Source organism: Acipenser ruthenus, chromosome 2 (assembly GCF_902713425.1).
Source record: "Acipenser ruthenus chromosome 2, fAciRut3.2 maternal haplotype, whole genome shotgun sequence".
Classification (NCBI taxonomy): Eukaryota; Metazoa; Chordata; class Actinopteri; order Acipenseriformes; family Acipenseridae; genus Acipenser; species Acipenser ruthenus.
In genome coordinates this window covers 34,683,547-34,707,789 of record NC_081190.1, presented here as the reverse complement: position 1 = coordinate 34,707,789, position 24,243 = coordinate 34,683,547, and the positions used below count along the sequence as shown (strand labels likewise).

Here is a 24,243-nt window from a genome sequence, read left to right as displayed (position 1 = left end):
CTTTTCTAAAGTGTCATTTACTTACAATTTACTATTTTTGATTTATTTGAGATAATTAAGTTGCTTGTACATATTTTAAACACTGGTTTCTATTGCATTTAAATTTAAAAAAAAAAAAACTTTGGGGAGTCGTGAACCAAATTACAATCACAATTGCTCCCTCTACTTGTACGACGACGCCACAACCTGAGGCATCTTTCAGGCTGGCGTTCCTATCACGCACTCATGAACTGATCATTCACTCTGGGTCTGTTTTTCCATTGGTCAAGGCAGAATTAGGACCAAAGTGATTGGCCCCGCAGCTGGGTTCACGTGGAACCAGTTTGTGGTAGAAAGCCACTTCACACAGAGTAGTTCATTTATTAAAACAATGGAATTGCAAAGTGAAGTCGTGCAGCAAGAACGGTTGTATGGCTGCAGTAATAAACAAAGCAACTCTTAAATCGTGGAAATAAGTGAAACGCACACCGGAACAACCCGATAAGTTAATAATGCTCTTTATTTGATTGTTAACGGGCACATGCAATTCTAATACGCCTATCGAATTTGCGTTTGCCAGCGGTTTTCAAATGAATTGCACCAGGTATGTATATATACTTTGTGTGTGGTTTTTTTTTTGTCACAGCCTTTTGAAATGTGTTCGTCTCTATTGGGTAATTGCAGAACGTTATTAATGGGTTATTTATACGTAAATTAGCACGGATACGCCAGCATATTACCGTCGGTAAATAAAAACAGAAATAACAAAGACACTGTATAACAGTGTGCCGACTTCAGGTTCACACTGTAAAATTTAAACAAAGGTGTAGTTTCAAACCAAGAGTGTGTACGTAATTGGAAATCTCACATTGTGTACGGTACCGTGTGCTACAGAAACTAGGTATTCTCCACACAACAACGTTATGGCGGGCTCTTTGTACAGATTACATATAAAGCAGCATGAAGTTGTTATTATTTCGTGCAATATAGTTTTAGCATGTGCAAGCAATTAACTTTGCTTTTGTACTGGTTCGTTTTCAGAACGATAGGGGGAGGAGAGCTTTTTCTCCGAACAGCTGTTAAAACCAGGAAGAGAACGCGCCGAAAGACTGGACCAAAAACGAATTTCTTGACAAGAGTCTTGTTCTACAGAAGTTACAAATAGACTCGGCTAGGTAACGTTGTTGTGTGTTTTCTTTGACAATAACATGTTGGATTGTACCGGTATTTTATATTTTATTTTTTTGTAAGATGCTGGCGTTGGTAAATAGTAGCTATTTTCATATCCGCCTTGCTTGAAAGTCTTTCAGGTACCCAGTGCTAACAATTTCCTGGACAACGACAACATAGTTTTCTTTTTAGGTCCCATAATTGAGAAATTAAAAGCTTTTGAAATTACGCACAGTATTTTTTTGCACAGTATTCCACGGTTCCATTAAAATAAATTATAAACTACTGAAATTACCAATTGATGAAATCGATTTTAAAAAATGTTTTAAAGTTGCACTCCTTTTCCAGTGTTTTTTTTTTTTTTTTTTTTTGAAAGTTATGGTAAGGCCACGAAGTAGTGGTAAAGCCTTATTCGAGGTCAGCGCAAAAGTTAATGTCGACAGATAGATGGTCTGTGTGTGTGTGTTTGATTTAGCTTTTATTAACCAAATGTGTATTCCTGTATGCTATGGTGAAGTCTGTGTTATGGTGTAGTACAATGACGTGTCTGAATTGCTGACTTGGTGATTTAATCAATGGTTTACCCCCAAGTGTAAAATGTCAGTGTATCTTGGTGGAAACACCTGGTTGTTCCAAAAATAACTTGGTCAGAAAGTGGTGATTAGAAATGTACTCGTCAGCCCTTTGCCTGTTCATATATTGAAAGTTAAACAAATTATGTTTTTTTAATGTTAGTGGTGGTTCTGGAACAGTAGTATTCATGGTGCAGCAAGCATCAAAACTGAAACCAGCCTTCAAGAGCACAGTGTGTTTTGAAAAGGATTTCCCTGGTGAACAAGCATAGCAGTGACATGACAACCTGAATGTTTGCACTTTCCAAATGTCAAGAGTCTAATTGAACTTCACTTAAATATCAACTGACTGCTGTGATCTGAATCAGATATGTGTTGTGTCCAGTTTAGCATTATCAACACTTATTTCTTTTTTTTTTTTCCTTTTGTTTTTAATTTCTCTTGAAATTGCTTTTCAGAGGGGTGCCCCCTCTAGAAATCCACATTGAGCACATGGTGGGGGTGAGGGTGAGGAGGAGGGGGGGGGGGTATAGTTTAGAGTTTAACAACATATACATGTTTAAACTTTTAGAATGTTGCTCAAACTTTTAATTGCTGTCAAATAGATGTATAAATAGTGTATTGAATGTTTTTAAAATACTTTTTCCCACATCTTAATGTAGTGAACATATACTCTTATATGCAGAATGTATCTATTTTATTTACAGAGAACTGTCTTCTGATTGTTTACAGATATGACAAGTTTAAGTGTCAGGTTTTTTTTTTTTTTATATATATAAAGTTTCACAAATCAAAAAATCCAGTAAATGGCTTTACTTTTTGGATGGATTTGATGCCTTAGGCAGTGGGCAGACACATTCAGCACTGACATTCAACATTTCTTGTCTTGATTACCATTAGATATTTTAAGCATGAACCTCATATGCCTACAGCTCATGTGTTTGGAAACTAAGTTATACATGATGCACCATTGGTAGCAAATTGTAATTTATAATAACGTTTATTTTCCTATTATTTGCAGCATCTTCAGCTTTTTCTCCCATAAGTCTACCTTGCCTGTAGAGCTGGCCATGCCTCTGTACATGGCAAGTGATGACTTCATTTACAAAAGGAGGCCCAAGCGCACGAAGCCCCTGAGGCCTTGCATTCAGTGCTCTAGTGTGGAAGTGAAGCATAAAGAGGCCAGTACCAGCACTGAAGGGGAGTGCAGAGCTAAGAAGCAAGTGTCCTTTGCAGACCACAAGGGGCTGGCGCTGACAATGGTCAAGATCTTTTCAGAGTTTGAAGACCCCATTGAAATCCCGTACAACATCCAGGAGTTGATCGACACGGTGGTGAACTTGTCGGTGGAGAGGGACAGCCTGGTGCTGGATTTCGAGCAGCCCTCTGCGGACTACCTAGCCTTCAGGCAGCGGCTGGAGAATGACCATGTTTGCTTGGAGAACTGCATGCTGAAAGAGAAAACCCTGGTGGGCACAGTGAAAGTCAAGAATCTGGCATTTGAGAAGTCTGTCAAATTGCGGGTCACCTTCAACACTTGGAAGAGCTTCATAGACCACCAGTGCCAGTATGTAAATGACATTTACACAGGCTCTGACAGGGACACTTTCTCCTTCGAGATCGACCTGCCACACAACATACCACCACATGAACGCATAGAATTCGCTCTGTGCTACACAAGCAATGGGAAGGATTTCTGGGACAGCAACCAAGGCCAAAATTACAAGGTGATTCGATCTGTACTAAAAACCTCTCCCGAGAACGGAGTGAACGGTTCTCACGTTAATGGGTTTTCTGACGTAGGTATTCATTTTGACCCCTATGGCAGCCCTAGATGCTCGTATGGTATTTTTCCCGAATGGCCTTGCTATGAAGGCTTTGAAAAAATAGGGCCTTATTACTAACTTGTTTTGTTGAGGGACATATCCATGCTGAAGAGCCATATGATCTACTTGTTTCTCTTTTTATCTGATCTGTGAAACGTTGAAGGTTAAGCACCTAATACTGTTGGGTTTATGAGAACTGACCACAAGGAACTTGCCTAGATGGAGGTGTGTAGTCAGAAATGTATTTGGTTATGGGTCACTTCCACCAATAATATTTAAGCTGTTACAGTAATATTGGACCTTGACCTCTGTCAATTGAATCTTGACACAACCTTTATAACAATTTCAGATGGGGCCTTTTTGCTAGGCCGGTGAAAAGATTAACACAGTGCAATACTACTAAATACCATTGTGGTAGTCTTGGTAACTTGCTTCCTGAAATCTGTGAAGGGAACATTGAAGCCAACATTTTGCTTTGTCACATGATAGGACACATTTTGACTTGCTTACTCAAGATTAAAAAGTAAGGTTGGCTGTACTGTACCCTTTTGCTGCTATAATTGCAGTAAGCATGCTTGCCATGTAACCACCACGAGTGAGGATTGCACTATATTGTAAATGGAAGGTAGATTCCCTGCTGAGTGCATTACATATTTAGGGCTTCCCACAGCCACTTTTTAGTAGTACATGGTATGTTGTGCACAACCATCACCTGTAACCTCCTGCCATTGCACACTTTTGTCACTTTTGGGTAATGAAATAAAATTGCATTGGTTAGGCCATTTGAATAAGGGGGGAAAAAAGGAGGGAACATTTGTCCAAAAAATCAGCATACCTGCAGTAAGATTTATTTTTAAATACAGTTTCATATACAGGTAGTGCTGCATAAGAACAGGGAATTGGGTGTTTTGGGTATCGAAAAAGCAGCAGAGTTGAGTGGCAGTCAAAGTGGTTGTTGCTTTTTCATGGGTATATATGATATCATGTCCATAACAATCTAAACCCCCTATTCTAGTAGAACTTTTGTCTTACAAGATAGCTCTAATAGGATTTTTATCATCCTGCCCATTCCGCCTTTGATGGCCCTCACTAGTAGGTGCTATTGAATGGGACCAAGCAACTAAGCTTTAGCTGTGAAGAGTGTGTGTGATTTATATAAAATCTCACATACATATACACACAAACTTCAAAGCTAAAGCTTAGTATCTTGGTCTCTATGTATTGTCAGGGATCAAATATTTTACCTTCCGGTTCAGAGGAACCACAAGGCCATTTACTGGGTATAGTGGAAGTGTTTTAAATTTGCATTATTTCTGGAATCCATAAATGGAGCTTGTGGCAAGTATTTATTCTTTGCCATCAGATATCCCACTCTATGCATTTTGGTCAGTCCTTATGTATATAGAAGAAATATGAACTTGTAGCAAGTTATTTCTGGGCATACAAAGGGAATATGTAGGCTAATCCTTTTGTAGACTGTGTGCCTAAAAAAACTGGTATCTCTCTGTATTGTAGACATCTGTCCGTATTGTACTATGGGCCCCCATTCCTTAAGAAGTGTTGAAAATGTGAAGGGGGGGGGGGTTCTCTTGCTAAATGAAAAAAGGGATTGTTTGTAAGTTTATTGTAATCTTTGAGGTCAAGTGAATATTTTCAAGAAAAATTGGAGATCCCATTTTAAAACAATCATGGCTACTTAAAAAAAAATAATAATACAGAAATACAACTTTTAAATGTGATCTCTAAACCGAAGAGAATTGGCAGTATTGATTTATGTAATTGCCTTTTTTATTGTCGTACCCGTTCATTTGAAAGTTGTCAATGTGAGTCGCCACTTTTGTTTTAAATGATTAATAATTGTAAAATGATCACGAGTAAGTACAAGGGATTCAAGGTAAATGACTTCAGAATTTTTAATCGTCATTTTTTAAAATTTGAATACCTCCTGCACTTTAAAGTAAAGATTACACTGTTTACTAAAGGGCTTGAAAGGTGATCTTCTTTGGTGTTCTTCTATCTACCACACATTATTGCAAAAAGTTTTTTTTTTTTTTTTAAAACCTGGTTTTAGCTATTTGTACACTGCAGGTGGGGGCACACTGAAAAATATAATGAAATTCACCAAATTCTTCATAATAATGGAAAGGGCACCTAGTTAGTAGGAAATAATGTTTTGGATTGTAAAAAGGTAAATCTGATCTATTTTTGCCAATGTGTGTAATAAAATGAGTTTATACTTTTTCTTAGAAAGTGGCTTGTACCATAAACTATGTGCAGCATGGCGTGTTGTGTCTGCAAAGTACAAAATATTTATGTACATTTTGAGAGAGAAAATAATGGTTTGTTTTATGTTGTGGAAAAAAATGTAATAAAGATTGTTAAATATTTTTGGCTTCCCTACACCTATTGTGCATGTTTTCAGACAAATATAGTTCTTAATCCTATAGATAAAGTACATTGCTGACCCAAAGTTCTACATCTGTAAATGGTTCTTTCAATAACAATTGTACTGCATTGCCAAAACAGTCATCTAGTGCTCCTAGCAGCTAATCTCAGAATAGCTTTCTCTTGCACCTGCATCCTTTACATAACATTAATTACTTGACAGTCATTTCAAAGAAAATGTGTTGCATATTTATATATTTGCATGAGTAATTCCTTGTTCATTTTGCAGCATGTACTGTATAAAGTCCCGGTTATGGATTATTTGCAATTGAGAGAGTCCCTGAACCTTAACTGAGCTATGCAACAGGGCTTTATCTCATGGAACACATGATCTCCACTTCCATATTTACTCTGATTGCAACTAATCATCCTTGTTCTGGATTGCTGTTATGCACACTTCTGAAATGCAATAATGAGCGAAACCGCTGGATCTGTTCTACATGCTAGTAATTATTTTAATGATGCTGCTTAGTTTAGAGTATTCATGAATTATTTATGCTACATGTGCTGGACGTAAATGGGACCTGGAATTGAATGCCTGGGTCAGTCCCATTAATTTATTGTGAGACCCTGGGGGTCAATTTGGCATAGCTTGTTGTCTTTTCTAAACAAATGAAGAACAAATGATTAATCAATCTCCTTAATGATGTTCATTCTTCTCAATACCACATTAGGATTCCCAACGCAGTTTAGGCCTCAAGTTATTTGGGGCAGTAGTAGAAATCTAATTCTCCTTGCCCTTCCACTGTGAATTAATTTCACCAGCACCCAGACAAGTCTGTCAGCAACTAATTTCTAGAGAACCTCTCTTACAATTGTGATGATATTTAGAATGAGTAGAACTTGTTTTGGAGTACAGTGAACCATATTTCCAAGAGACCATGGCCTAGATATTGGAAAGGTCTGCGCACCGCGCAGAGGGTTATGCCTTTGCAAATGGCTGTTATGCACGAATGCACAAAATGTACCATATTTGAAACTTCTTTTTGCGTGCCACAATCCATTTTGTGCTGTTCATAAATATAATGTATGCATAGCGCAATTTGGCGGGAGAGGCTGACAATTTGTGAGAAAACTGCGCCAAGCACAAAATCAGTTTTGCGAGGCACAAAATAACGCTTTAAAAAAGCATGTCTTAATTCTGCGCACATCACTCCAGCACTCACACAATCACTGAAGTGAAATTGAGACGCTGTCTGAGGTAATACAACAATGGAAAACACCCAGCGCTCATACAAGGTTCAGTCCACATCTATATAGCGGTAATGATTATATTCAAAAGAGCGATTTGTGATAGCAGCATCACTAGTGTTAATACATGTTTAAAAAATAAACAGGGAAGCTGCAATCATGATTGTTCTTTCGGACTTTCCCAAGCATGCTTTCTTGGTGCTGAAAAAATAGCTCCCAAAACAAAACCAGGAGTACAGCACGGTATCATAGTGCATACCATCGGTCTGTAACATAGACCGAGTCAGCAGATTCTAAACAACTACCTGTATAATGCAGGAACGCTTTACATTAATAGACACATACAGCAGTATATCAACCCTAGATCGATCAAGCAGCAGTTTGCACCTCCTTACCTTGCATTCACATAGATTTCAATATCAAGGACACTGCTATTGCAGTAGTAGGCTACACTACTGATTACTGTATTGGTAAATTTTGTCGTCGTTTTGAATGTAAAATTACGAAAGGTGGTCCTTTCTTATTCCACTGCCCGTTCAGCCCGTTTTATTTAAGTTGAATTAATTGCCCCCCAGGTTTGTCAAGCAAGTTATATATATCCAGGGCGACTTACAGTTCTTACAAAAAAACACATTACAAAAATCAGAGCAGCGGGATCACGGCTAATTGAGGGGTTGCAGTCACATGACCCCAGCGCCATATTGGCAGGCAGAACAGCAATGGCGGCAAATACACATTACATAGATTCCACACAACACACTAACAACGAACACACTTGTCACCCCCAAAATAAGGAGTTAATAAGATACAACGAGAAATGTCAAATTCTTGGTTATGTGACCCTTACTGTGCACCTCCGGTGCTGTTTACAGCAATAAAACAGCCAAAAAGTCCCTGACCTCGATTTCAGCCACATCTGGCTGTAAATCCCTCACCCTACACAACTTGAAAGATGAAATTGTACAAAAGTACTGACAGCAATAGATACTTCACATCTGGGTGGGTGAACAACCCGATCGCGTGGGACTTAGAGTGGAAGAAATTCTTTGTAATCAAGGCTGAGGTAGGAAAGGTTACTGTTTGGGACACGATTCGATCGCGACCACCACAACAGGACAAAACACAGATTTTGCTCTTTTCATGCCGGGGGGGGTATTAATCAATACATTACAGAATGTAAATACAGATACAGTTTAGCACATAGCCTACAGATATTCAGCTACGACATAAACTGTGCTCCGAACTGGAAATTAAAGAACAAATACAGCTCCTTGCTCCTTTTCCTAGCTCTCTCCTACTCACAAAGGAACACATATAGTAACAAAAGGAATATGCACGTGACTAAGTAAAATCGTGAAATTTGATTTCTACTTTTGCTTTTTATTATTATTATTATTATTATTATTATTATTATTATTATTTATTTCTTAGCAGACGCCCTTATCCAGGGCGACTTACAGTCGTAAACAAATACATTTCCATTTTTATGAAAAGGAATGGATTTTTTTAAAGGAAATATAATACTTTTCTGAGTACTGTATATTTACTATTTATTTCCACATATGTAATTGTCTTTCAATACTTACATTATGGATTTTGTTAACGGTAAAATAATATTTTATGCAAGGACTCGCTTCACGCTTAAGTGTAATCCCGTTTAACTGTATAGCTAAATATTTCTGAAACAATGTGCCGTGTTGGAAAATATCAATTTTTGTGCAAAAGCACCAATTTTTTGCGAGGCACAAATTTTGCCAGGGGATTGCGCATTGCTTCGAATATCTGGGCCCATATCTTCTACTTTGGAAAACATGCTTCCAGAAGCACATTAAAAAAAAAAGTTCACAGTGGCACCACTGTAGGTCATGAAACTTGATGGTGACCTTACAAAAGCTGTATTTGATTAAACTATGTTTGACTTCTGTTACAAAAAATAGTTATTCATTATGTTGGCCTACTTGTTCACTGTTTACATAGATAAGCAATTTAAAGGCAATATTTGAAACAGTTTGCTGCCTGAGACTTCTCTGTATTCTCAGAATGTAAGTCATGGTAGCCTTTTCTAGGTAAACTGACCATGCTATAATACATACCTCCACCTTGTGATAGCCTCTTTATTCTGTATTGTACAAAGTGAAATGAGTGTCACATGAGCCACAGCTTACTCGGCTGCAACTTTTTATCATACAGACAGCAAGTTGGTTGTGAACAAGTAGTTTTGAAGCTTTCTCTTTAATATGTCAAACAAACATATATTGGTCATATTAGGCCAATAAGAAAAGCCTAAGCTGAAGAAAGTATGATAAATGAAGTGGGTTCATGGCAAAACAGATACAATCACAGCACTCTCAATAAAGCACGACATAATAAATGAGGGTCTGTTATGTTTGTGATTTAAAATGATAAATAACCAGATCTTTTCTCCAAAACTATGGAATCATGTTCATTTTTAAATGATCATCTCTATCACATATGTTCAGGAAGCAAGTTCAGTTACACTTTTTTATATATATATATATATATATATATAATGAATATAGGGATTTATATCGAAACCTGACACATTCTTCTCTTATCACCAGAATTCTCTGCGTCTTTCTTTTTTCTTTATGCAATGTAGCATCCTTTCTAAAAATGTCTAATAGTAAAAGCATAGCAAAGTGTAATGAAGCATAATGAAAACATGATAAAGCATAAACAGTGTAAAGCATATTAAAAAAAAAAACTTACTGTGCAAATTTACTGTGGTAAACATTTAAAAGGGATGTTTTCAAGACATCTATCAATTATCAATCAAAGTCTGTACCTTTAAAATAAGATTGTTCAATATAGAGCAGCAGTCAGGACCAGGTCTGAGATGAAGTTAATGCACACATCTACTTTACAATTCATTTAAAAGCTTGTTAGAGTGTTGTATCTCATCCTACCCTCTCTGTTCGCTCCTGTATTTATCTTTTAGAACCTCAGCCACAAACGTACATCTTTAAGACTTACTGGAAATGTAATTGTAACTTAACAATGCATCTCACTGTAACCAAATTAAGGCTCTTATTAAAGAAATACATAAATCACAAATCACTAAAACACTGGAAACTTTTCTATTAAATTTGGTAAAGTCTAAAATTAGACAAATTTAACAATCCAAAATTATTTTGGATATACATCTAGTTTGCAATAAATAAGCTAAACTAAATAATTAAACTAGATCCAAATGAAAGTCTTTCCAACCACAGCCAGACAAACTATATAAAGATAAAGCCATTTGGGGCTTTTATTTAATCGAAAGCAAAGAGACAGAAAAAAGGCAAAAACAATTATTCTTATTTTTTTAATTTAGAAAAGCAGATTCAAAGTAAAAAAAAAAAATCCATAACTGCTCTCCTCATTATAATCAAAAGATAGATGATCAACATAACATCGCTAATAAAATGTATACAGTTCCAAATGTTCTCAAATTCAGTTTCTTTAATGCTTCAATTATAGACTTGTAAAATTATACCTCATATTGATGGAAATTACAAACATATAACCAAATTTGGGGTATTAGATCATTTCAATGAACAGTTTGATACATATTTTTGGTCTGATCTTAGGGATTCTTTATGCTTTCAGTAAATGCACGGATTTAAATTAATTGTTGTGTTCTATGAAACAAGGCCATAACTCTGCTTTCTATGCCAGGTAAATAGCTTTATTTTTGAATAATCGGCTACCAATTACTTTATGTTGTTCTGATTATAAGTTGTTAGCCTGCATTTACGCAAATAAATTAAAATAAAGGCACCGCTAAAGTTATCAGTGAATCCCAATCAGTTTTTATTAAAGGTATTCATAATCATAATCACATATGTTTATTATTAGACATTAGATACAGTGGTTTTATTCTTTTTCTTGACTTTAAAGCCTTTGACACATTGGAACATCCATTTGTATTCAGAGCCTTAAATCCTTTGGGTTGGTGAAAAATTAAAAAATACAATTAATACACCACTGCACATCAAATTGAGCCTTATGAAACAATTTGTCAGAGCTCTAGATAAGGAGTCGGCAGCCTTCAAGTACCTTCAAGACTTCTTCCCTAAGCTGTCTAAGGCAAAGGTCAAAGCCGGTGTCTTCGTCGGACCACAGATAAAGAAGATCCTGGAATGCAATGAATTCCCCAAGAAGCTCACTAGTAAGGAGAAAGCGGCTTGGAACAGCTTTGTCGCAGTGGTTCGGGGCTTCCTGGGCAATCACAAGGCCGAAAACTATGTGGAGCTGGTTGAGACTCTGGTGAAGAACTACGGCACAATGGGCTGTAGGATGTCCCTCAAAGTCTATATCCTTGATGCTCATCTTGATAAATTCAAGGAGAACATGGGAGCATACTCAGAGGAGCAAGGCGAGCGCTTCCACCAGGATATACTGGACTTTGAACGCCGCTACCAAGGACAGTATAACGAGAACATGATGGGAGACTACATTTGGGGGCTGATTCGTGAAAGTGATTTACAGTATAATCGTAAATCTTGAAAAACTACTCACTTCTAAATCTTTTGTAGTCATTTTTGTATTACTTTAGTATAAATACATGTTAATTTGGATTCATATGTTGTTTTTTTCTGACTTTATGTGAACGAAAAGACACAAATTCGCCCGTTTTCTCATTGGAAATAGGTAAATTTCAAAATATCACTGTCCTGGTCACAAAAGCAAAGTTTGTGGGGAATAATAGCCATTTTCTATACTTTTGAGACATAAGCAATTAGGAAATAACACTTACTACCCAGGAACAAAAATTGTGTTACATAGTGTTATTAGCCAGTTTGCAGATGACACAGCAACTTTTCTTAAATATTACTGTGGCAGGGCAGGAGCCAGCTGCTGCTGATTCCTGGCCAGCAGGGGGGTGTGGTCCAGCGGAACATCATGAATAAAAGAGTCCAGGTTACACACCTCAGGGCTGCTGCAAAACCATCGGAATGTACTGTGCTGCCAAAGGAAGGAGTTTCAGGAAATGAAGCAACCAAGTATTGCGATGACCGTGTGTATATCCGGGGTTGGGGTTGGGTGAACTATCCGTGGGATAGCAGGCCCCTCCAGTATAAGGCAGACAGGTGCATAAGGGGGGACCTCCATTGTATTAGCGGAGTAGGGCTCGTCGTGTTCACGGCACCTTTTGTTTGTAGTCTTTGTATAGTGTCCTCCGTGAGCTATCATTTTGCGTGCCTGCGGGGGGTGTCAATCCCCAACCATCTCTCTGTCTCAGGCGGTTATATTTTTGTGAGTGTAAAGCCCCTTTCACACTGGCATGCTCTACAAGGGTGGGGACCTGGTGTCATGTGGGTCGGCTACGTGATTTCACACTGCTTTTGATAAAGCAGGGTTGACCTGGGTGACAGACGCAAGTACACAATACACGTGTCAATGCCAGTGAAGCAGCTTCTTGCGGACGCTCCCATCGAAGCTTCTCTGAACTGAACCATTGGCCCAAATGTGGATTAGAGCAAATGTTACCTCATCCCTGCTGCAATCTGGCTCATGGTGTGTCTCAATCAACAAAAATATGGCAAAACAGAATAAACAGAAATATTCCTTGCGGAAATGAAACTTTCACGCAGGCGTGGCTGTTTGTTATTTTGTCGGCTTACGAACAGCCGTCATGCATTTGGTCTTTCTCAACCCGGGTCAAAGCGTGTTGGCCCACATCCTGAGGTGGGTCGCTGTGACCCGGGCCAACCAGGGTACATGGTTTCACACTACGCGGGATTGTGACCCGGCTAGTCAGAAACCGGGTCGGGACCCGGGTAGGAGTGCCAGTGTGAAAGGGGCTTAAGATTCTAAATCTGCCTTTGTAAAATCTGAGAGTAGCGGGCAAACTATTCTCTGACTTATGAGAGGGCGTGAGTAAACCAATTTGGATATATCATTAGTAATTGGTTAACTACAGCCATAGCTGGCTGTTGGGAGGAAATCCCTAAGGGAAGTGACTAGTGAAATGTACTGTTCAAAATGAAGCAGGTTTACATTTACTGTGGCCGACTACTTGTAAAGTGACACACAGGCTTGGTATACAGTGTAATCCCTGATAGCCTGTTGTTCTGTAGATTAGAGGGAGGGTTGAGTTTATTTTAGTTTCCTTTCTTTCTTGTAGAGAAATGCCCCGTATTTGAGCCTATTTTATGTATTGATTTACAATTGCTATAAATACATATTTACTACTTACTTGGTAATTAAATACCTGTACTGTGTTAGCGGGTGATAACCCACCCAGTAAACTACTTGTCTTGCCTTTTTGGAAAAAACTAGTAAGGTTGGCAGGAATGGGGTTAAATCTATCCCTGCCAGCAATCACAGGTGAGGCTGTGTTTTGAAGTCTGTAGTGAAGGTGAATGTCCAGCCTACAGTCGCTTATTGTATTGTATTGTTTTGTTTAAACCATTTATTTTGGCCCTTGTGCCTGTTTATTTGTTCCTGTTTTTGTGTAATAAACTCTATCTGGGTCTCTTTCCTGCCTGTAACAGCTTGGGCAATGACGTTACCCTGTCACACTATCCTATAATGATTTTCTATGCAAATCAAACTTATTAAAGCCCTATCCAATGCTTTAGTCTTCCTCATTTGAGGTTCACTTCAGTATTATAAAGTTAATCCTACTTACCCCATCTTATTGATTAATGGCTTACACTTTCTGAATCTTTAGAAGACATATTTTATTCCTGCCCTTACTTGGCTGTCTTTAAAAATGCCATAATTGCCAAATTTGTTGCATGATGGCATTATACGGTATTTGAGTGCAACCCGTAACACTTTATTTATTGTGAATCTTTTTATTTTGTTAGCAACATTTTTTAAGGTGGTGCTACACTGGAACCGGCTCGCCCCATACCGGGGGCAGAGCACCTATACTCCAGCAAACAGGGCTGAGGACCCAGACTCATCACTGCCTGGGCCGCCTGCATCGCCAACCAGGAATGTCAGCCAGCAGCCTCCCGGGGCCGGACCTCTTAACAGTATAACTCGCTGTCACTGCTTTTCACAGACAACACAGACGGCTGTCCTGCCATTTCCGGGACTCTGAACACCTCCTCAGGGACGAGAAGAACTAAGGGGTGAGGGGGTTGTGTAACAGAGAGCGCAGACGAAATCTTTGCAGCCCATTTGTGTTGCGTTGCAGAGCTGTCAGGACGCACCATGTGAGTGAACACCTGACTCCCCCATAGAAGTGTATGGATACAACTTTGCACCAGAGTTGACCCCACTAATCAATAACTACAGGAAGTGTTTGGTTGCAGTTATTGCTGCTAAAGGTGGCGTAACCAGTTATTGAGTCTAAGGGGGTGATTACTTTTTCACACGGGAGCATTGGGTATTGCATAACTTTCTTTAATAAATAAATGAAATATTTTTGTGTTATTTGTTCACTCAGGGTCCCTTTTATCTAATATTAGGCTTTGGTTGAAGATCTGATAACATTCAGTGTCAAAAATATGCAAAAATGCAGAAAATCAGACAAGGGCAAATACTTTTTCATGGCACTGTACATAGGAGTTGGATTCACGTTTGAAAAAAAGCACTTATAGAAAACTACAACAAGGAAATGGTTACAGAACAGTATCAAAGAAATATGGAATACCAAAATCAACAATAAAGAACAAATTAAACTAAAACGCTTGGAAGAGGCAGATGTCCAAAGAAAATTACTGGTACAGCAAAAGCCACTGAACACAGAAGAGGTAGGCATGTAGACCTCACTGCAAACCACTTTTTAAAGAAATGGCATTTGCAATCATCAGATCTCAATCCAATCGAAATGCTTTTGACTGATCTGGAAAAAGCAGTAGACAAGCATTGTATACAATCTGTCTGAGCTGAAGGAAATTTGCAAGACAGAATGGGCCCAGATTTCACCAATAAGATGTAACATGCTGGTTAAGAAAGATCATAAACGTCTGAAAGCCATAATAAAAGCAAAAGGAGGACACACTTAATAAAGAGTATTTGTTAAATTACTAGAAATGGCGTATTTTGGCTTTTTGTTTTATTTAAAAAGTGGTTAACGTTTACTAAATGCTTGTCCTGAATTACCACATAATAAGCATAGACTGCCAACACTTTTGTCTGTCTGTGACTGTGTCCTACATTTATTGTTCAACATATAAGCATACATTTCAGATCATTTCTCTCAGTTAATGGCCCTTATCTTTGAGGTAGATTTCTTCCTGTTTGTCTTTTTTATACAAAGGAGTAATAAATTAAAATAAAAGATCCAAATAAAAACTTTATAAACGTTGCAAAATAGAACTATGTGTTATTTATTTATTGTAAAGACATAACATAGTTTAATCCCCTGCGCAGTATATTGGTATGGTAAAGCATACATGTTAGTAAAATATATGCCATGCATTCGGTCTGCCAGAATACTAGGGGGGCGTTCTTTAAGTTCTCTCGGTGTCGTGGTGCCCTGGAAGTAATTGCATCTGTTCCGCGCGTTGTAATTTAAACAGGAAATAAGTAATTGCCCAACTATAAAGAGCTCATTTTAATATCAAACCGTTTTTAACTGTTAACAAAAATGACAACTGGCAAACAAACAACAGTTAACGGTAAAGTAAAGTGGAATGTCATTTCAGTATTTGCTGTCATCGAGGACTGACACGTAAATGTTGTTTCTGTGAGAGATGCGCAGGACGAAAAATTTGGAAGCACACATTGAATGAGGCAGCTGGGAATATAGCGCGAATGTGTCAGTAGTCATCGGAGGCACGGTCCAGTGTTTGAAACGATTTTTTTTTTAAAATATATATTCTTGACAATACAATAGTATTGTTATTGTAATCGAGACAGACTATTTATTTATATCTGGTGCTGTATAAGCACACCGACGAAGCTTTCTTAAGTTTTGAAAATGGGGGATCAAAAGGAGAATATAAACTATCAAGATGAAAACCAACCAAAACATAATGTTCAGGAGAAACGTGACACAGCTGCTCAAGTAAGTGAATTGCTTAATTGTTTTGCCTGTACCAGTGCATGTTGTTATTATTGTTATTATTATTATTATTCAAATAATTACATATGTATGATAAGTAACAGTACATGCAACATTATGGCGTTCTAGATTTTGGCATAGGGTTTTTTCTCCACACCTTCAGCAGTATAAAGTGTGCAAAAAAAAAATATGCCACAGTCAGACACCCCGTTTCTCAGTTTCTAAGGTACACAAAGTTGAGTTACATTATTTAAAACCCTTCTGTGTCTCTAACAATGCTTGTGCCTCTTTAAAAGTCACACAACAAGCCTTCTTTTTTAATACAAATGTGTTGTATTTCAGGATAAACAATGCTGCACACCTGATGAGAAGGAGAAACCCCACTCTGCTTCCAATAAAAGTGAATTCAGTGATCCTGTTTACAAAGAGATAGCTCTTGCAAATGGCCACATCAACAGGATGAGTAAAATTGAGCTCAGCGCCAAGCTTGCAGAGTTAAAACTTGAAACCAGGTGAGCACAAGGTAGTGATAGAAAGCAGTGTAGTCTTCAAGGCATTTGAGATGTTTGTGAAGCATAATTAGTGTTCCTGGAATCTGTATTGCTAAATGGGTGATTTCATTCAATGAATTAATTAATTTTATAAAGCATGCCATCCACAAACATTTTGATATTTTAAATGGAATTGATTGAATGATAGCTATAGGTATGAATTTTCATGAATGTCCTAAATAACATGGTCTGATTCTCCAAAATCTATACAACATGCAGTTCATTGGTGACAGTGTCAGCGAGGTGTCTTGTTCGACAATATATTTCTGAGCTATTCATGTTATACCTGTCAGTCTTGTCTGTCCAAGGTCAGAAACATCCATACAGGGTGTTCCATAAGTCAGGCATCATGTGGGTGTATCTGCTCTGGTGTGAAATGCCTTTAAGCAAAGAAAAACAAACTCAGATCATTTTGATGTGTGTTGCAGATTGTCAACAGGTTGTGGCAGTCCGATTTTAACAGACATCCTTCAGCATAATATATGATATTGCTTTCAATTCCAGACTTTTGGACGACCCTGTAGGCAACCTTGTCTTGTCCGTTCCATTCAAATGCAAGACTTTGTTCCAGGTCCATATACATTTAAAGTTCAATGAAATAACTAAGTAACTGAAAAAGTAATGGACTTGAAGGCAATTGTTGGCTATACATGGCTACTGCATTTTAATTTATTGAAGGCATTTCAATTTCGTATGCTTCAATGAACCAAAAGCTGACCCGTCTAACCCATACAAATTCTTCCTTAGGGGTGTGAAAGATGTGTTAAAGAAGAGGCTCAAAAGTTATTACAAGAAGCAGAAACTGATGCAGACGGTGCAGACTGAGAGCATCAGCAATGACACCTATTACAAGTACATCTGTGTTGTGGATTTTGAAGCCACGTGCGAGGAAAGCAATCCACCAGGCTACCTCCATGAGATCATTGAGTTCCCTGTGGTCCTCGTCAACACACACACACTGGAGATTGTAGGTGCTGCTGTTAGCATTGTTTTTTGGTAACAAGACCATAGTGCTGCACAAACTGATTATTTGAATTGAGCTTTCGACAGAAATCAGGCGCTGACCGTAAGGTGAGGGTCATTGGTGGTGATCAGTCTAATTTACCATTCAAAGTGATACACGTGAAGAAACGGCTGCGTGGATGTGTGGCGATTGCTGGTTTTATTACTCTGGAGAACAGCAATCCACACAAATCTAATCGGTTGTTTCTTCATTTGTTTAACTTGGAATTGTACCCCGATCAATACCAATCACGCTCACTGAATAATCAAGTCATCGGTTTGTGAAGCTCAATAAGACAAGATGATAATGTTTCAATAAATGTAGAGAATTTAACCGGGATGTTTATTCCAACTGAAGGGTTGGGGCAATTACCTAATTTGACCAGTAGGTGTTCTATTAGACATACTGGTAGATATTTTAAAATCATGTGGGACTATTGTGGATGCGCCAATTTGTATTCAACATTTTAATTTGTAAAATGTTATTATGTATTTTGTGAACAGGAAGATTCATTTCAGGAATATGTGAAGCCAGAAGTTAACAGCCAGCTTTCTGATTTCTGTGTCCAACTTACTGGAATCACACAGGTAATTTTGCAATTTGTTTCCGAGCTACAGCAAGTTGTATTATCAGTGTTGGGAAAGAACACAGTACATGTAGTGCATTACTGTAATCTCATTATATTTTTTCAGAGACTTGTAACTGTAATGGTTCATTTTTCAGATAGTTACTTTTAGTTACACTTAAAGAAATAATAAATGCATTTAAAAAAAGACATATATAATGCATAAGTTGACATCAGAAAGCACTTCAGAAATGCGAGTCAATTACATCATCTTGCTAGAAAATGTCGTAAGAGGAGGGAACGAGCAGGTTCGATAGCTGGAGTTTCAAAGAATATTTTGAGCTGCAGCCTGACCAAACCAAAAAAGAAATATCCGTGTAAAATGTAAACTGTGTCTGAGAAGCAACTATTTGTAAATGTAAGTAATTAAAACAAATTCCAAAGTAATACATTACTGTAACTAGTTACATCTTTATTCAAGTAACTTATAACTGTAACAGATTTATTTTTAGTAACTTCCCCAACACTGTAATATCTAGTGTTATTTCTTAAGGGTTATTGCAACATTCCATTTATTTGTACACTAATGAGTGAAATGTAATTTATCGTTATTTAACACACATTTAGCAGAATGATTTGGGTTGAATACACATTACATGACCGCTTTTTTGGTTTCCTTCAGTATAAACTTTAATACAACTTGGAACGTCTAAAGCTGTCAGGTGAGTTTAGTTTAAATTAACGGATAATTCCTTTATTATTATTATTATTATTATTATTATTATTATTATTATTATTTATTTCTTAGCAGACGCCCTTATCCAGGGCGACTTACAATTGTTACAAGATATCACATTATTTTTACATACAATTACCCATTTATACAGGTGTGTTTTTACTGGAGCAATCTAGGTAAAGTACCTTGCTCAAGGGTACAGCAGCAATGCCCCATCTTGAACCCACGACCCTCCGGTCAAGAGTCCAGAGCCCTAACCACTACTCCACACTGCTGCTCTGACAACAGCGAAATCTAACAAAAGTATAACAATTTGCAATGCTGTTATATCATAAAATTATATGTAGAACTGTAATATTCCAGAATAATAAGTTTTGAAGGCCTTACTTTGCTCCACTGAATTAACTAATAAAGCAGAAGATTTTCAAACAGTAAAGTTATACATTGTTTTACACAGTTGTACAAAGAAAAAAAAACTCAGTTTTGGTTTTTATTTATTACTCTCATAATAGAAAATAGGAAATTGGGCCAGTGTTTGGAAAGCGTGAAGCATTTCGAATGACATAGCTGCATATTTATCCCCCGATTCTGACTAGCTTGTCAGATCTGAAGCAGCACTTTACTTGAATATTCAGCTAGTTTCTCTGCACTACAGAAAATATTACTCTGTACTCCATACTGCTGTTTTCACATGGCACTACTAAAGTCTTCTCTTGTTGCTCAACCAATGAGCACTGACACAGCGAAATGGGCAGAGATTTGTGACGCATGCCAAAATGAAAGCTCTGCCAATCAACATGCATGTGATTATAGGGACACTATTGGCCAATAGCGGCTAACAAACAGACGCAGTATGAGGAATTAGAATGCAAGCAGCATGAACTGCACTGAATGAAAGCTAGATAGCGGGTTAAGGTAATGGTTGATTAAGAGAGGAGTTACTGGGGGGCTGCTGTGGCCGCACAAAATCCTGCTGGTGGCTGCATTTGAGAAGCATTGTCCTAGCCCATAGAAAAACCAGAAGTAAGCACTCAGTCATACATCTTTTTTGTGTGGTCACAGGCCTTCTCGCTAAAATCATTGATCTTCAAACAAGAGGGGATTATTTGTTTGTTTAAAAAAAAAAAAAAATTATATATATATATCAACTATAATATATATTAGGTCATATATAATATATATTTAATCAAGATCATTCAACATTTTATAACAAATGGGGGTATCTCAGGGTTCTGTTTACCATGGGCACAACCAAAGTACATAAAGCAGTCGTGTCAAACTCCAGTCCTCAAGGGACGCAGGGTCTTCTGGTTTTCATTCCAACTTAAGCTCTCAATTAACCCAATTGATCTAATTATTTGTTCAATTTGACATATTTAATATTTTTCATGGTCTTTTACAGTTGATGGTTTTAAAAATGCACTTGATTCAAGGTACACTACCTGTAAAACATTTTGAGGCCTGAAGAGAAGTGTTAAATGTGTCCAGTTAATCAAATAATTAGACCAATTAAGTAACTGAGAGCTCGGGTGGAACGAAAACCAGAAGACCCTGCGGCCCTCCAGAACTGAGTTTGACACCCCTGACATGAAGGCTTCAGTTACAAACAATATAATAAAACTATTTATTTTCAATTAAACAAAATAAGATATGTACGAGTCCACTGCAATGCCTTGCTTACATCTTTTAAAAAAACTCACATTAATGCACATCAATAAAACACAACCTGACATCTACTGCCTTGTTCATGGTTCTAACGGCTAATAGATTAATTTACTGATAGCAAATAAAGAAATACATTTTTTTTCTCACCACAAAGTTAATTTTATGGAAACTAAACCTTAAAAACTTTTTAAAATCTTAGTACAGTACTTGTGTTTCTTATTTTTTCAGGAAACTGTTGATAAGGCTGATACCTTTCCTAATGTGCTTCAGAAGGTAGTGGATTGGCTTAAAGAAAAGGAGCTAGGAACAAAGCATAAATATGCAGTGCTGACAGATGGGTAAGTTGAAAAGAGAATGACAGGGGTCTGTCCAAGTTCCTGGAAAACAAAACCTTTATAGCACACTACTTGCAGATTCTAGGAACAGGAGTCTGACTTGTCCCAAGAGTGCAGCAAATCCAGTGTTTGGCATCTGCTCACAGCGTCTCTTGAGAAGTATTGCTCACAAGAGGCCTTACAATGTTTGATCATTTGCAAAATCTGTGTCTCTCAGATTTTCAGCCACAATAGTAGAGCTGGTGTGGCAAACAGGTTGTAGACTCTCAGATAGCATGTGCTTCTGTATCCAAGATTGTACTAGTTTACTGTCACTTTGAACCAGTGCTGCTCTTTTATTTGTTGATCAAGTAGGATTACTGGGGTTGGATAACCTACTTGTAAGTGTTCAGTTTAAATTATCTCATTTGTGTTAGATCTTAATACCGCTACCCTGAACTTTGTGAACTCAGTTTCCTGTTTGTGGTAATGTTGAATTGTGAACCAATTTATCATCATTATTGGGCAGGAGCAAGTCTTTATTTTCTTTTGAAATTGTCTAATGTTAGCTTACATCTAACTTATGAAGCGCATAAACATGATTTCATGATTTGTGCGTCATCAATGATCTTTTGATCTGCTAGTAATTAATAGGAAAAGCATCTTTTAAAAGCATGCATTACACATTTGTCAAATTGTAGCAGCGTGGTTATATATTGTTTAGAATAAAGCCAGTGTCTCTCTGTGTTTAGCATGTTAAGTTTGTTGTATGACCTATTTTTTTTCTTTGCTAAATCTTTTCCTTTTTTGATTTGTATTTTACTTTTTTGTGTGTTTTAGATCCTGGGATATGAGTAAATTCTTAAACATTCAGTGCCATATAAGCCATATCCGGTATCCTCAGTTTGCCAAGAAATGGATAAATATACGCAAAGCCTACGGGAACTTTTACAAGGTGAGCCTCATCTGCTACTTTTGTATGCTTTCCTTCATTTACTCATGCCCTAAAATCCTGACCTGAAACCCTGCTTTTCAGTCTTCTCACGTGTTTCATAGCTTAACAACATCTTCTTTTTTTTTATTTTTTTATTTTTATTTTGTTTTGCAAGAATTTTGGAATATATATTTTTTTAAGTTCTCAATAGTGGTTAATTGCATCAGCCTTAGTTTAATTGTGTCTGTGGGTGATTTTTATGTGCAAGCATGGAGTTTGGAAGTGTCTACTGTATGTGTCTGATTTTTATATTAAGGGCTTCTGTTTTTCTGTGTTTTAAAAAAAAAAAAAAAAAAAAAAAAAAAGTTGGGGTTTTTACTTTCTCTACATTGTCAAAAAAATGGAATTGACCAGTGTGACAGGGTAACGTCACGGCCCAGGCAGGCTACCTGCAGGAAATACAGACCCAGAGACAGAAAGCTGCGGTTTAAGCGCGTATGCACACGATTATTAAACACAGCAAATAGATACAAACAAAACATGGCACAAGGGCCAAAATAAAGGTTTTAAACAAAAGAACAATACTTGTAGGCTGAGCATTAGCCTTAACTACCACATTGCAAAACCATACAAAAATCACAACACAAACACTCTCCCCCAAACTCCTCCAACAAACAGGATTTTACTTACTTTTTATACTCCACTCCCCAATTAGCACTCAGTTACCAAATTGGGGAATGGCTACACCTGTGATTGCTGGCAGGGACAGATTTAACCCCATCCCTGCCAACCTTGCATTCCCCCACACACCATTTACACCAGCAGGGCTTCTACCCTGCCACAGCCGGTTTTGCCTGAAACAACATGTTTTATCAGTTAAAACCATAAACCGTTTTTCTAATGTAGCAGTGCTGAGAGAGTAATAGGCAACTTTGTGGGAGTTTGTGGGAATAATGCGAATATGCGACCATGTTATCCACAGGTACCCAGAACCCAAACCAAGCTGACGACCATGCTGGGGAACCTTGGGATGAAGTATGACGGCCGGCCTCATTGCGGGCTGGATGACTCGCGGAACATCGCCCGGATCGCCATGCGCATGCTGCAGGACGGCTGCGTGCTACGTGTCAACGAGAGGATGCATGCCGGCCAGCTGATGAGTGTGTCTAGCAAAGCACCTGTAGAGGGTGCTCCTCCGCCACACTGTCCCCATTCCAGGAACTAACAAACCAATTTAGACAAACTGCTTTTCAGGGACAAGACCGTGAGGCCTTAGTGTACATGATGGTTTTTAACAGAATTGACTGAAAGGGAACCTCGTGGCTGGAAAATTGGTGTACTGTCTGATCACCATGTTGGCTGCCTTTTAAACAAATAGAGTTGCTTTTAAATTTCCAGTTATCAATTTAAAAGAAATTCACGCTCTATATAAGCAGGTAACAAACAAAAAATGTATTTAAGCTTTGCTAAAGTAAGAGCTATTGGTGCTTGAGGTGAGCTTCTTGTTTTGCCTTTTGGAATGTACTTGCGCCCCATAGAAACATGGGTGTTTCTGTTATAAGGGTCATTTCTTGTCCTGTCATCCTAACTGGCCCCATTCTACTGCTGTAATTCACTGTTAACATTGTTTTGTGGGTAGACTTTGTCCAGGGAACGTAGGTCCTAATGTTTGCTCTTCTATGTGAAGTTTGATCTTTTAACTCCCACAAACCACACTGGATCTCACTTTGATGACCCAATATCAAGTACTGAACTGTAAAGAAAACAGCCATGTTTCTGAAGTGTTACAGTGTTGGTACATAGCAACCCCACTTTGGAAAGAAATTCATAAAAAAAATTCTCAAATCTTTGCCTTACTTAAAAATACATCATTTATTTTTTTGTTGCAAAGATTAGTGCAAGGTAACCATATGTTACATTGCGTCAAGTAAACTGGCCTTTACATTACATGGTTCAGTTTTTAATTAGAATAAATATTGAGATGAGTTTATATTTTTGTTGCCATATGTATTTTTCTCTTACAATATGATATTTATCCAGGATACTGGAAATAAATAAAAATGATCTTCGAATGAATTGGTTGTTTTGAATAACACCAATCCCCTTTACTGTGTTGATTTCACGACATGCAAACTAGGATTAATTATGGTACGTACCTTTACATTTACTGTACTCCTTAATAAGTATTATTTCTGTGAAGTATAATACCATGAAGTGCCAAACTATTGTATCTAATGGTTTAGATAAAGTTTAAGCTGCCTGCAACATTGAACAAAACAAAAAAATAAACAGCTGCCATGACACTGAAGAGTGTAGGTAAG

General features: G+C 37.6%; 2 protein-coding genes across 6 annotated transcripts; both read left to right on the top strand.

Moving 5' to 3' along the window:
- The first annotated feature begins 317 nt into the window (after window positions 1-317).
- LOC117408629 (protein phosphatase 1 regulatory subunit 3B-like) lies at window positions 318-5,934 on the top strand. Of its 5 annotated transcripts, XM_034013800.3 has the most exons (3): window positions 320-583; window positions 1,021-1,154; window positions 2,743-5,934. In XM_034013800.3, exon 3 carries the CDS (start codon window positions 2,792-2,794, stop codon window positions 3,623-3,625), a length of 834 nt encoding a protein of 277 aa, XP_033869691.3. In that variant the 5' UTR covers window positions 320-583; window positions 1,021-1,154; window positions 2,743-2,791; the 3' UTR covers window positions 3,626-5,934. The 5 variants fall into 5 exon arrangements, with proteins under 5 accessions (XP_033869690.1, XP_033869691.3, XP_058850787.1 ...); XM_034013799.3 differs by lacking the exon at window positions 1,021-1,154 and having other exon boundaries at window positions 318-583; XM_058994804.1 differs by lacking the exons at window positions 320-583; window positions 1,021-1,154 and adding an exon at window positions 629-653.
- A 9,671-nt stretch (window positions 5,935-15,605) lies between these two features.
- Window positions 15,606-24,015, top strand: LOC117408745 (3'-5' exoribonuclease 1). Its single transcript, XM_034014017.3, has 7 exons — window positions 15,606-16,157; window positions 16,497-16,666; window positions 17,453-17,672; window positions 18,212-18,295; window positions 20,903-21,012; window positions 21,829-21,943; window positions 22,905-24,015. The coding sequence occupies exons 1-7, from the start codon at window positions 16,071-16,073 to the stop codon at window positions 23,145-23,147; spliced, it is 1,029 nt and encodes a 342-aa protein (XP_033869908.3). The 5' UTR covers window positions 15,606-16,070; the 3' UTR covers window positions 23,148-24,015.
- The last annotated feature ends 228 nt before the right edge of the window (window positions 24,016-24,243 follow it).